Source organism: Cervus canadensis, chromosome 13, assembly GCF_019320065.1.
Source record: "Cervus canadensis isolate Bull #8, Minnesota chromosome 13, ASM1932006v1, whole genome shotgun sequence".
In the NCBI taxonomy this organism is placed as follows: domain Eukaryota; kingdom Metazoa; phylum Chordata; class Mammalia; order Artiodactyla; family Cervidae; genus Cervus; species Cervus canadensis.
In genome coordinates, this window is record NC_057398.1 from 71,608,883 (window position 1) to 71,623,254 (window position 14,372).

Here is a 14,372-nt window from a genome sequence, read left to right on the forward strand (position 1 = left end):
GTTTGCAACCTGTTCAAGTATTTTGCTCCTGAGTTTCCGTTTATACCTCCTACCTTGAATGTTAATTTAAGCAGCTCTTGACAGATGATTTTTATTTTCTAACTTTGACAAATTCTGAGGTCGATGACTGGAGAAGGAAACGGCAGCCCACTCCAGTATTATTGCCTGGAGAATCTTGTGGATGGAGGAGCATGGTGGGCTGCTGTCCATAGGGTCGCACAGAGTCGGACACGATGAGGCGACTTAGCATGCATGCATGCATTGGAGAAGGAAATGGCAACCCAGTCCAGTATTCTTGCCTGGAGAATCCCAGGGACGGAGGAGCCTGGTGGGCTGCTGTCTATGGGGTCACACAGAGTTGGACACCACTGAAGTGACTTAACAACAGCAGCAGAGGACAATGACATGGATCTCTTTTAGGTTTGCCAATCAGATGTGTTTTTCCCAGGGTTGGAAACAGGACTTCAGTGTCTGGTAAGCTGAGTGGATGTTGACTGTCCCAAGTCAAGGGACGAGTTCTGTGCAAAGCTTTGGCAACGAAGCAATATTGGAAACTATCAAGGTGGGCGGATTCTACTCAATGAGAGAAAATTTTATTTCTCATAAGCAAGCAGGCAAATGGAAATGACTTTGTCGGTGGTACTGGCAGGAGAAAGAACACTCTCGCAAGAGCATCACAACTTTGACCTCAACACATTGTGTTCGGGCCGACGGGGACCATAAACATTGGCTACGTCAACTACAGTGTTGCACGCATGGGTTTAGCCAGGAGATATACATGTGAGATTATCACTCTGTAAACGATGGCATCAGATTGGAAAAGAATGTAGAATGAAAATAGAAGAGAGCTCAAGACTGAGTCCTGGAGCTTCCAACACTGAGGTGTCTGAGAGAAGAAGAATAGATGGCAAAGTGGACAGAAAGAAAGGAGGACCCAGAAAACTTAGGGGAAAAAATGTCAGAATGAATGTTTCATAGATGGGGACAGAAGAAAAGGATATAATAATGAGGAATAACAAATTGACTAACAGTAATTCCTGTGGAATCAGCCTGAAATGTTTCTATATCCAATTCCACCATTATCTAAGTATATATCTAAGACCAATGACCTATTTGAAGTTTGTTCACTCCTCTGAGTCTGTACAATGATTTAATAGTTAGAAATGTTCTAATATTTCAAAAGATCTTTCAGTTATTAAAATAAATTATTCATGTAATCTTCTTGTCATAATGCCTACCAATACAGTTCATTCAAGGAACTTGTAATCTACTTACATTAGAATAGTTATACTAATGAATATTTCTAATTCAGTTAATATGTCAGGTTAAAAGACTTAAAATGTGCTGGATTTGGCTACATGGAGGCCAACAATAATTGTTAACAGAGACAGTTTCAGATGGAGTAGACAGGGAAAAACCTACTTACAGCCTGCTGAATAAATTATTAGTAAGAAATGCAATACAGCATGAGGACATAACTCTTTCAAAAGGCTTCCTTGTGGCAGAGAACAAAAGGTTCAGGATATATTGCTCAGTGAATTATGTTCTGTTTTAATGGGAAAGATGAGAGTGTAATGAACCTTGAAGAGGATGAGCCAGAGAGGGAAGCAGGCAGAGACTGACCACAGGCTCCCTGTGAAGGAGGTGGGAGAGGAATCAGCACTTTTGAGAAAGTCCTGGACTTGGTGACAACTGGATTCTTTGCAACTTCCTGTCAGGAGAAGGAGGGAAAATGGGTGTGTAAATCCAATGCTGGAAAGAAGCAGGTGCTGATGGTTCCTGTTCTCATTTCGGAAGGAGGCAAAGTCATGTGAGACCGAATGGTGCATGGGGGAAGGAGGAGAAGGAACACTGGGCAGTGTAGAATGATTGAACACAGAGATTTCAGACAGACTCACAGGGGGAGCTTGTTATAGAAACGGGCTGGCTTGTTCAACAGTGTCCAGAGCCCAGGTAATTTCACTTTTCAGGCTGTCAGCAAGCACCTAATATGTGCCAGAATTTGGCTCGGAGAAAATTGTGAAAATACAGTGCAGGATGGTGGTATGCCTTTCAAAAGCTTTCATGCCAGTATGAAAAAAAAAAAAGGTGAATTGAGGCAAATAATTAACCAAAAAGTAATGATATTTCTATTATGTTGTTCAAAAAAGTGTATTCTAAGAACAAAAGATTCTAAGAGCTTAGAAAATAGGAGGGCCTGAAGGTCAAGTTTATGTAGGAAGACATCTATGCAAAGAAAGCCTGGAAACCATTCATCAGCAGAGACACATGCCTTTGCAGCAGCCGAGGCAGCAAAGAAATTGGCTTATTTTAAAAAAGATCAGATTTTAAAGAATCTGCCTGCAATACAGGAGACTTGCATTCCATTTCTGGGTCAGGAAGATCTCTTGTAGAAGGGAATGGCAACCCACTGCAGCATTCTTGCCTGAAGAATCCACAGACAGAGGAGTGTGGCGGGCTATATAGTCCATGGAGTCAAAAAGAGTCAGACGTGCCTGAGAGACTACACCATTATTTTCAAAATTTCTGAGCCACCTGACAGTAAATATCCACCTGCATCGCGGGCGACCTGGACTGGATCCCTTGGTCGGGAAGATCCCCTAGAGCAGGGAATGGCTAACCACTGCGATATTCTTGCCTGAAGAATTCCATGGGATTTTGGCGAGCTGCAGTCCAGGGGATCACAGAGATAGACATGACTGAGTTACTAACAATTCTAAGTTAAGGGAAAGGCTTTTAAGATGATCATGGCTTCCCTACAGTCAATCAATGTGACGACAGCAGTTGGAAAACAGTCTAATGCCAAGCTCTTTTTGTTGTTAAAGCAGCATTTTACACAGTATGATAAAATAGGAATTTTACATAAGACAAGCACAAAATATGTAAACAAAGTCACATACCATTAAAAGTATTGCTATGTGCAAGTTTGGAATAGAATTTTAGGAAAGGAATCCCAATGGTTCTCATCAAGAGTAACCTCTCATCTAAGCTGCACAACTCAACATTAAAACAAAAGCAGAAACAAAGTTATTGATCTGGGGGGGAGGAGGCATTACTTATAAAACTAGTTAGCTTATATATAATTTTGTGATAATGTTTGAAGAATTTTAGATAGTACGATGCCTCTTTTTGGTGAGATTTTAATTCTTAAATTCCAATTATGAAGTTTATAAATTTTTTTAGCAATAGGAAGTTTCCAAATAAGAATAATGCAATTTTTGATATGTAACAATCCCTGGTATCTCAAATGGTAAAGAATCTGCCTGCAATGCAGGAGACTGGGGTCTGATCTCTGGGTTAGGAAGATCCTCTAGAGAAGGGAATGACTACCCACTCAAGTATTCTTGCCTGGAGAATTCCATGGACAGAGGAGCCTGACCAGCTACACTCCATGGGGTCACAAAGGGTCAGATACAACTGAGCGACTAATCCACGCACAGCAATGTCGCAAATTTCATAGATTTTACACCCTTTCAATGATAAATTTACACATTTTTAAAATGAATCAGAATAAACATATTAATAGTTAAGATCATTTATAAGTACAATAAGGTTAGATGTTTGTGCTGTCATATACCTAATCAAGACACCTAGAATAGGCCTATGTGACCTTGAACATATTTACTCATTTTGTTTCATGTTTCAGTTTGATTTCTACACTTGTAGGTGAAATTAAGTGGTTTTTATTGTAACTGTAACTCAAATGCAAGAGAAATGTCTCTCTTGTGTGTTCCAGTTTCCCAATTATATTTTTTAAAATACCATTTTTTCATTTGTATTCAATTTTAAAATTGTATCTTTTTTTAATTCTGAGAGAATATTTATACATTTTGAGACCAAAAATGTAGCATTATATTTTGTAAATGTCAGTGATAAAATCAGATCCAGTATTAACAAGTTGACTTTGCGAATAAATTACCAGGACACATATGTTGCTGCTCAATTCCTTGTTTTCCAAAAGTCCCGATGATTGCAGAGGGTGTATAAAACCTAACATGTAATGTTTTTCAAGGAAGAGCATTAGTGTGCTGTCCCTCTGTGGATGCAGTCCCAGCACCTCGTTTTATGTGACACAAATAATATTTATTTTGGAATAGTTAATCTCACTCAATTATTTATCTTTTTCAATAGAAAAAGAATGCAGTATTCCTGAAATGGATACATACTTAGATGCTTATCCCAGGAAAGAAACATTTAAAGTTGGAGATGTGCTGAAATTCTCCTGCAGTCAAGGCCGTATTATGGTTGGAGCAGATTCAGTTCAGTGTTACCACTTTGGATGGTCCCCTAAACTTCCAAAGTGTAAAGGTAAATATTTATCTGACAGTTGTTGGAGCAAGAGTTCAGATTTCAGATATCAACCTTTTTATTTCCCTCTCTTAATTTTCTGTCCACTTCCAGTGCATCTATAATGCATTAAGCCAGAGATATACCCACCAAGGACATATGCTGGGTAGTAGATACCTCAGTTTTCCTTCTTTAAGAAATTAACCTCCAGGTGCTTCTTGAAATATGTGGTGGAGAATCCACAGAAATGCATGAGGAACTTGACACTGGCAGGATTTCTTGTCAGTTTTTCTTTTTCCTGCAATTCCACCATTAATACTGGAGAGTTTATATAATGTGGGCTTTACCTCTAGTGTCCTCAGGTAAATATATACAGTGTTCAAGTAGCTTATAGTCAGTTCAGTCACATGTATCAAATCATATGAATCAAAGTTAAACTGTTCAAATGCTTCTCTCAAACGATATTTTTTCAAAAATTTTACCTGCAGTGTTTCTGTGGAATAAAAGTATTGCTGTAATTCATACACCCAGACTGAGTAATTGACTTGCATACCTATTAGCATGTCTGGAGAATGAACATGCTTTCTGAGCAAACACAGACTTCAATATGCTAGTTCAAGATGAGTAATAGAATTGGTAAACATGAGTCTGGTGTAAACACTACTCTTATTTCATTGTTTAAGAATGCTAAACTATATTATATAATAAACAAAAGATCATTTAGCAAAATAAATTTCTGCATTAGCTGGATTTTTCAGTTTAAGACAGACAATGTAATCATAATTTATGCAATATTTCTACAGAAGGGAACGTAAAATCGTGTGCTCCACCTCCTCAACTTCTCAATGGGAAAGGGAAAGAAATACACAAAGAAGAGTATGCACACAATGAGGTCGTGGAATATGCTTGCAACCCCAGATTTCTGATGAAGGGTTCTCATAAAATTCAGTGTGTTGATGGAGAATGGACAGCTTTACCCGTGTGTATTGGTAATGTATTGAAAATAGCAATATTTAAAAGTAAATCAATACTTTTATTTGTATCTATATACACATTTAAGTAATATTTTAAAGACGAACATATTTTTGTGGATTTTCAGAGGAGGAGCATATCTGTGAAGATATACCTGACGTTGATCATGGCGATGTCAAGCCTTCTGTCCCTCCCTATCAGCATGGTGACTCGGTAGAGTTCAGTTGCAGAGCAGCATTTACAATGATTGGACCCAGATTTATCACGTGTATTAGTGGAGAGTGGACCCAGCCTCCTCAGTGCATTGGTCAGAATACACATCTCACATTGACCTTTAGTATTTGCAACAATTCTGTTGAAATTTAGAGTCATCCTTGAAAATGTCAGATCTTAAATTATAATGATCCCACGCATTTGACTTTTATACTTCAATATGTGTCTAAAGAGGAAATATATAAACTAGCAATAGAATTTTATCCATCTTTCTGTCCTGATATTAACATTGTTGATCTTGACAAGTATGAAGCCTCATCTTACTGATCGATACTCATGTAATTAAAATGTGAGTACTAGTTACCAGGAAAATACAACTATCATTGCAGAAATGCCATTTTTGCTTTTGTATGATACTCTTTCTTTTAGAACATTTGAAACCAGGAATTAGAGTTGAGGAAATACCCATTTGATACATTTCTGTAGGAATCTTGCCTCTCTCAAGATTCTAAAAATGATAATTTCTCAGTCTGTTTCAAATTCTGCAAAGAGAAGCTTCTGTGCTGTGGAGGGTGGGTTCAAGCCCGCCCTGTTAGTAGGTAACTCTGTCATGGGAGACACTTTGGGTGGGGCCAGGAACCTGCCCTGACATATTTCCCTGTAAGAGACTCATCCTGACCTTCGGATGACCGAGTCTTTGATGACTGATGAGGAGAATCAATCTTAGCTGCCTTCTTTCATTTTTTTTCTCTTGGGATAGACTCTTTCTTGGAATTTTCCTGGGCTCCGCATTCAAAGAGAGCCCTGGATGTCCAGGCCTATTAACTCATTATATTTCTAGTCATTAGTTATTCCAAGAAGAAGGTAGGGCTTAGGCTCAGGCCCTGAGTGAGGGCAGGGCAGATAGCTGTTTTCTTTGCCGACAGTGTGTTGAAAGACCCACACTCAAAAGACCAGTTGACAGATGGGAGAGATTCAGTAGGAGTTTATTTAGTTAAACACTACATTTTTTTGCATATTAATCCCTACATTTTTATGAACAGATTCCTGTCCTAGGTATTGCCAGTTCTTCAAAACCAAACCCAATCTTTGTCCTCTTCTATCTCCTCAAATGAACTCACCTCGTTTAACTTTCATTCTACCTTATGTCAAAATGTTTGCTTCAATTATTGTTCTTCTGGCCTCAGAGTTTTCATTGCAAATGTTAATCCTCTACCTGTATTCAGTTTATTGTAGTCGCCTTTTGCTATACTAGACCTTATTCCAGTTTTCCTCTCTCAAGGTTTATTTTGTAACTCTGTCTAGTCTAACTTGTCATTCTCCTACTATGTTTATTTTCTCCTAAAAATATAAGTCTGCTTCCCTCCCAGAAACCAGCCCATCAAAGGATGCTGCCAGCAGCCACTTCTCATTTCGAGTATGCATCTTCCTCATTCACCATTCCTTGAAATACACTACTGGCTTTGTGTCCCTCAACACTCTGAGCAAATCTTAGAAACAGGGCTAATTCTCAAGCCCATAGTGTGTTTTCAATTCATCTCCTTACTTCATTTTATCTTTTCAGAATTTCATTTTGAAATCATCACTTTTCTTTGACTAACTACTTGAGTTTTCCTTATTTTATTCATTTCACTTAACCTTTATCATGAACAAATCATTAACATGTACTGCCAAAGACCTATCCTGATATTTTGTCAAATTCAAAAAGAACCTCTGCCTGCATTGAATTTTTGAAATAAAAAGCTTTCTTAGTCCATATTTAACTTATCCTGGAGCTAGAAAAAAATTGTTATCATGGTTTTATATTGGATTTTTGAATGATCTGGTACATAACATAGTGTCTCAAAGACTCTAAGTGTATAAACAAGATGGGTTGTAACTTTAATTACCCATTTTCCTATTCCAGATATTTGTTCATTTTTGGTGATCAGGTAAAAGATTTGTTTAAAAGTTAAGATTATATACAAAACACCTTGGATATAATTTTCTTAGTATGTTTCATTACATTTCTTGAAAATATTTATATAAAATAGCAACTTGGTATGCTATGTCCACAGATAGTTGTTTTTAGAGAAGCTTAAGGTCAAAAGCAGATTATATGAACATTTGTGTAAGATTTCATGTTTGGGATCAAATTTATTCATGTGATGACTATTTGCTATGTAGATCATCAAAAAGTATTCCAGTCACAAATGCAGAAATCTTTAGGATGGGTATTTTCTCTGAAATTTTAAACACTGGATGCAGGACTCAGGTTCATGTATAATTTTTTCATCTCATGCAATTTGATCAGCAATAACTTGGCTGGTGGGATTTGTAGGCATAAATTCTAACATCTTTGAATTGACTCCATAGCTATTTTTTGTTATTAGCTATTTGGTTCTTTAGAATTAGTCTTTTCAAGGGAATGTTTTCATTTTATAGCAACAGATGAACTTAAGAAGTGTAAAGGGTCAAAATTATTTCTACCTGATGGAGAACTAGCACATAAAATTGAATATGATCATAACACCTACAAAAGTTACCAATGCTGAGGAAAATCAGAACTCAAACACTCAATCTGTATAAATGGAAAATGGGATCCTAGAGTAACCTGCAAAGAAGGTAATCTCTTGTCCGTAATATTTTAAAAATGTATTCTACTTCTAACTTGTAAAAGTAGTATCTTTGTGTCCTTCAAGGAAATTTAGCTATTTATCATTACAGATATTTTCCATCTGCTAGGTTATTTAGAAGCTAATCAAAATACTGTGTCTAAATATTATTTGTACAATGTGCCTTAGTCAGCTATGTGACAAACGACTCAGAGACTTTGTGACTTTAAAATAACTACTGGCCAGTAGGTGTGTTCATTTCCACAGGAAAGCCAGTACTTCTGATTTTATGTATTATACATAAATGTGCTTATGCCTATGCTGAACTATTATGTATTTATCCATGTATCTATGTATCAATCTATGTATCTATATTTATGTATCTGTCTAGTCATCTATTTCTCTATTTGTTTAACTATCTTGAAAAGTCTTGAGTCATGTTGAAACGATAAATTCCCTTTGAATCGGTTCATTTCAATTTTCCACTTTTCATATCTGTGTTTCTCTTCTCCAACTCTGTGACATCTTGACTCCCTATCCTCAATATTTTTACCAATTTCTACAAACCTAGAATATCTAGAAAGAAGCTTCAAATCAATACAAAATTGATTGTACAAATCAATACAAAATTGATTGTACAGATCTACTGTCTAATATTCACCCTCATAATTCTTCCTTATATACAGATCCCAAATAATAATCATACAACAATAAAGCTGTATTAATGGAGAATAAGTTATTTAGAAAAGCATCACTATTTGGGAATTAAACAACAAGCTTCTAAATAACTGCCATGCCAATATGTAATGTCCATTGTATATTGTGGGCTTCCCTGGTAGTTCAGCTGGTAAAGACCCTGCCTGTAATGCAGGAGACCCCAGTTCAATTCTTTGATCAGGAATATCCTCTAGAGAAGAGTTAGCTGCCCACTCCAGGATTCTTGAGCTTCCCTGGTAGATCAGCCTACAATCTGCCTGCAGTGGAGGGGACCTGGGTTCAGTCCCTGTGTTGGGAAGATCCCATGGAGGCAACCCACTCCAGTATTCTTGCCTGGAGAAGCCCCAAGGACAGAGGAGCCTGGCAAGTTGCAGACCATGGGATCACAAAGAGTGGGAAATGACCGAGTGGCTAAGCACAGCGTCGTATATTATACATTATATATTTATGATTGCTTAGTCCTTGTGAATCAAATTTTTTATAATTATAAAATATTTCTTAATTTTTGTCATGCACCTTGTCTAGAAATCTATATCAGCTTATTAAATATAGTTAAATTGAAACAATTTAGTATTTCATATGATGAAGGATTTCCCAACAAATTTCAAGGAATTCATGTTTGTCAACTATTCTAAATTAATAGCAAATATAAAAATAAAAGAGCTTGCTACACAACTGCATCTATAAGGAAACAAGTAACATTTATAGGTAGTGAAGTACATATGTTCTACAGCTTCTTCTAGAAATTGTATAGTGTTATGTGAGTATATTTAAGTATGTTATCTGTCTTAAGTTAACATTTGAGAGTTGCATAAAGTAAGAGTTAACTTTTCATGGATGGATTGTCAATTATTTTAGCAATATGTGTGGAAAAGACTTTGAAGTGAAAAATCAATTAACTATGAAAATGTTGATTTATTTAGAACTTTCTATTCAGTCATTTAACAATCTTCACTGCTGCCAAATTACCTTTGTAACTAGCTTTTTAGTAGGCTGAAAGTCTGACAATAGTCTCCAAGTATGTTCCTCTCACTCAAAATTACTTTAGCTATTCTTGTTTTGAACATAGAAATTTCAGGGGAATTTACAAATTTTGATAAAATATTGGGTTGTATGTCAAAAGGGATGGCTTTGTAATGATAAATGAATTATGGAGAATTGACTCCATATTTATTTATATTTCCATATAAATATTTATAATGGCTTAGTCCTTGTGCATTACCTTTTTAAAAGTTATAAAATAGGTCTTCATAGTTTTATTTATATGCCTTCTCTGGAAGTCTACATTATTTATTGAAATATAGCTAGTTAATTTAAAACACTTGATTATTTTCATGTGATAAAAGAATTCCTGTAATAAGTGTCCTCCAGTTATTCTCTGTAAATTAAAAGCAATTGAAAATTAAAAGAGAGCTAGCTACGCAACTTTTTCACCCATATCACAAAACTTGAAAAATTAAAAAAAATTTTTTTTTCTATGATTTACTGACAGAAAATATCTTAAATTAAGTAAAATGAAAACAGTATACTTTGGAATCTATGACATACAACAAAAAAACAAAGATATGCATAGATTAAAACTTGCTTTACAAAAAAAAGAAAACTTAATAGGTAGTACAATGTAAAATCTAGAAAAGAACATACATCCAAAGAACATAGAAGGAAAGAAAAACTAAAATTAAAATGTCAATTTTTATAATATGCTTAAAAGTGTAAATAGCTGATTTGCAAAATATTCAGTTTGTAGGGAAATGTAGTATATTGACCAACTTTCACAAGACTTTTAACAAGTACAAATTAAAATTATTAGGACAAAAATATTTAAGCATCAGACACAAAAGAAAATAAATTCTTGAAAATACATTGACAAAAATGTCAAAATAGTTAAAACAGAAATAAGAGAAATGTTTCTGATGAAATGTAAAATACTCCAAGTCTTCCCTGGTGGCTCAGATGGTAAAGAATCCACCTGATTTGCAGGAGACCTCGGTTCAATTCCTGTGTTGGGAAGACCCACTGGAGGAGGGCAAGGCAACCCACTCCAGTATTCCTGCCTGGAGAATCCCCATGGACAGAGGAGCCTGGCAGATTATAGTCCACGGGGTTGCAAAGAGTCTGACATGACTGAGAGACTAAACACAACACAGCACACAAAATACCCCTATTGACTTAAATCAGAATAGAAAATCTGATGATATTACTAATGATGAATAAAGTCTATTCAGTCAAATATTTCCCTGAATTTAATACAAAATGTTGGGTCCCTGAAAGGATTTATGAGTTTCCAGCCTATACTTGCATAATGCTTCTATGGAAATAAAAATGAAGCATGACAGGAGACAGCAAAACCAAGGAGTCATAGAACAGGTTTTGTGTTCAGATTATGAATTGGATATCTGAGGTATCTCTATTTGATGGACTCAGACATAGTTTACAGAGGGATCTTTTATACCCTCTGGTCATGTACAAAAAGCCAGGCTTGCTAATCCATTAAAGAAGGTGCATTCAGCATTTGAACCAGTCCTAATGAGATGGATGAAACTGGAGCCCATTATACAGAGTGAAGTAAGCCAGAAAGATAAAGAACATTACAGCATACTAACGCATATATATGGAATTTAGAAAGATGGTAACGATAACCCTATATGTAAAACAGAAAAAGAGACACAGAAATACAGAACAGACTATTGAACTCTGTGGGAGAATGTGAGGGTGGGATATTTCAAAAGAACAGCATGTATACTATCTATGGTGAAACAGATCACCAGCCCAGGTGGGATGCATGAGACAAGTGCTCGGGCCTGGTGCACTGGGAAGACCCAGAGGAATCGGGTGGAGAGGGAGGTGGGAGGGGAAATCGGGATGGGGAATACGTGTAAATCTATGGCTGATTCATATCAATGTATGACAAAACCCACTGAAATGTTGTGAAGTAATTAGCCTCCAACTAATAAAAAATAAAAAATAAAAAAAAAAAGAAGGTGCATTCATCAATGTGTATATTCTTAACAGTGCAGGCAAGCTAGTGAACTGTACCTCCAGGAGAGTACTGAACTGTAAAACAATAGACTCTAAATCCCAGTGAACATATCTAACTCTTACCTTGTTCAAGAATTGGCATCAAATTAATAGATCAGTAACTAAATATAGTTTCTCCTCTGGCTAATCAACTCCCTCTGGTAGAAAATTCTGTGAGGGCTTCCATCCAATTACAATATATGTGATCATGGATATCTGTTAAAAAACAAAAAAGACCCTGATATCAGTTTTTCCTTACTGCCTATACCTGAATGAGCAATTCATTTAGAACATCTTAAAGGTTAGAAAAAATTAAAATTGGTTTACATAAATCATGCATGATTGACCACAGGAAGAATAAAAGGAAGAAACTACAAGAAAGACCATGAGACTGTGAACCAAATGTGATATATTAAAGTGCTAAACAAGCTTAAGAGTATAATTATAGAGTATCATATTATTTGATCATTTGTGATATATTATTAGAGCTTTCTGTTTATTGAAAATTTTTCCTTTAATATTTGGACTTATGCTTTTTTATCAAGAAATCTAATTTTAATATTTTCAGAAGCACAAATACAACCATGCCCACCTCCACCTCAGATTCCCAATGCTCGAGATATGACAACTACAGTGAAATATCAGGATGGAGAAAAAATATCAATTCTATGTAAGGAAAATTATTTGATTCAAGATGCAGAAGAGATTGTGTGCAAGGATGGGAGATGGCAGTCAACCCCACGTTGCATTTGTAAGTAGCGCATAAGTTTGTTTAAAACATTCTTTAAAGAAGATCAACACTCCTTTAAAATTTGTATCCTTCTGTGGTGGCTCAGTGGTAAAGGAACCTCCTGCAATGCAAGAGATGCAGAAGATATGGGTTCGATCCCTGGATGGGGAAGATCCCCTGGTGAGGTGGGTGGGGGGCAGTTGGCAACCCGCTCCAGTGTTCTTGCCTGGGAAATTCCATGGACAGAGGAACCTGGTGGGCTAGAGTCCATGGGGTCGCAAAGAGTTGAACATAGGACTGAGTGACTGAGCGTGCACACAAGCTTTGCATGGATCTGCAAGATGAAGTCCTCTCTGTCTCTTTCAATTTATCTTGAAACAGTAAATAACAGTTCTATTTTATGAATTGATGAACACTCTTTCATCTCTGATATGAAACACAGACAAACTCTTTGGGCTACTGTGCAAATAACAGGTAAAATGTATGTTTATGCAAATTGTATTCCTAATGATCAAAAGGACAAGAATGAAGGGCAGTTGGGCTGCCCAGCTGGGGAGTCATGGTCCTGAAAGATAAGTCCCAGAAATTCTGGCTTAGAAGTCCAGTGTAACTTGAGCACAAGAAAGCCAGAGGGCCATAGGAAACAGAGCTTCTGTTCTTTAAAGCCACACAGAAATCTCACATGCTCTGTGCCCCAGTGAAGAGGCATCAATGGGAAAGAGGCTTGGGTTAGACTAATTTGCTTATCTTTGTGAAACTCCTAGAGAGATAGGAAACAACTGGGATCATATATGTTGGTGCCAGCCATCATGAGAGACAAGTGCCACTTTAGAGTTCTCCCTAACACACACATATATAGCTTACTAGCACCAGAGGCTTAACAACTCATCAGCATGACAGCACCAGCCCCAAACTCTGCTGGGCTCCACAGCTGCTACACCTGCATCTCACCGTGCTCTTGGGTGTGATGTCACCAGCCCATGTACACTTAAGGACTGAAGCTAACTCCATCAGCACTTCATCCTGCCTATGAGTGGGCTGGCAGCCACTACATGAGGTAGAGTCTTTCAGCCACCTGGGGAGGAGGTGGGATCCTTGCCTACCAGTGCACCCAGAGTGGTTGGCATTAAAACAACAGAAGGGCACCCCTTTAGCATTTAGATCTGCTGTCTATATCCTACAGAGGGGAGCATTCTGCTGGGCCATAGACTTCTCCTACATAAGACCACTTCTCTTAGATCAGGAATACACCTAACTCTTAGAAATAAACACAGAGTTAGGTAAAATCAGAAGACAGAGAAATGCATTCTAAATGAAGGAACCAGACAAAATCTCAGAAAAGTCACTAAACAAAGTTAAGATAAGCAGTCTACTCAATAAAGCATTCAAGGTAATGACATAAAGATGTCGAACATAAATGAACATAAACAATGAACATAAAGATGTTCAATGGACTCTAGAGAAGAATGGATGAATTATTTTGTCCATAACAGGATTTTAAGAATAAGAAAATATAAAGAAGGACTAAACAGTGCTGAAGGATACAACACCTGAAATGAAAAGCACACTAGGGGAAATCAATAGTAGATTAGAGGATTCAGAAGAATGGATCAGAGATCTGGAAGACAGGGTAGTGGAAACTTCCCAAATAGCACAGGAAAAGGAAAGGGGAATTTTAAAAATGATAATAGGTTAACAGACATCTGGGACAACATCAATACCATTCTCGTTATAGGGATCTAAAATAGAGAAAGACGGACTTATTTGAAGAAATAACTGCTAAACTTTTCTAACCTGGGGAAGGAAGCAAACATTCAGGTCTCGAAATCAGACAGTCCCAA

At 36.8% G+C, this 14,372-nt stretch overlaps 1 protein-coding gene across 3 annotated transcripts in view; it reads left to right on the forward strand.

Moving 5' to 3' along the window:
• Positions 1-14,372, forward strand: part of LOC122452105 (complement factor H-like) — a 55,246-nt gene that overhangs the window by 22,934 nt on the left and 17,940 nt on the right. Inside the window, exons 6-11 of one of the 3 annotated variants that reach the window (XM_043485481.1) lie at positions 4,132-4,308; positions 5,091-5,276; positions 5,387-5,566; positions 6,843-6,889; positions 7,897-8,076; positions 12,370-12,552. In XM_043485481.1, the coding sequence (XP_043341416.1) occupies positions 4,132-4,308; positions 5,091-5,276; positions 5,387-5,566; positions 6,843-6,889; positions 7,897-7,956 (650 nt within the window). In that variant the 3' untranslated portion in view covers positions 7,957-8,076; positions 12,370-12,552. The remainder of the gene's footprint in view (positions 1-4,131; positions 4,309-5,090; positions 5,277-5,386; positions 5,567-6,842; positions 6,890-7,896; positions 8,077-12,369; positions 12,553-14,372) is intronic. The other 2 variants (XM_043485480.1, XM_043485483.1) reach the window with 2 other exon arrangements.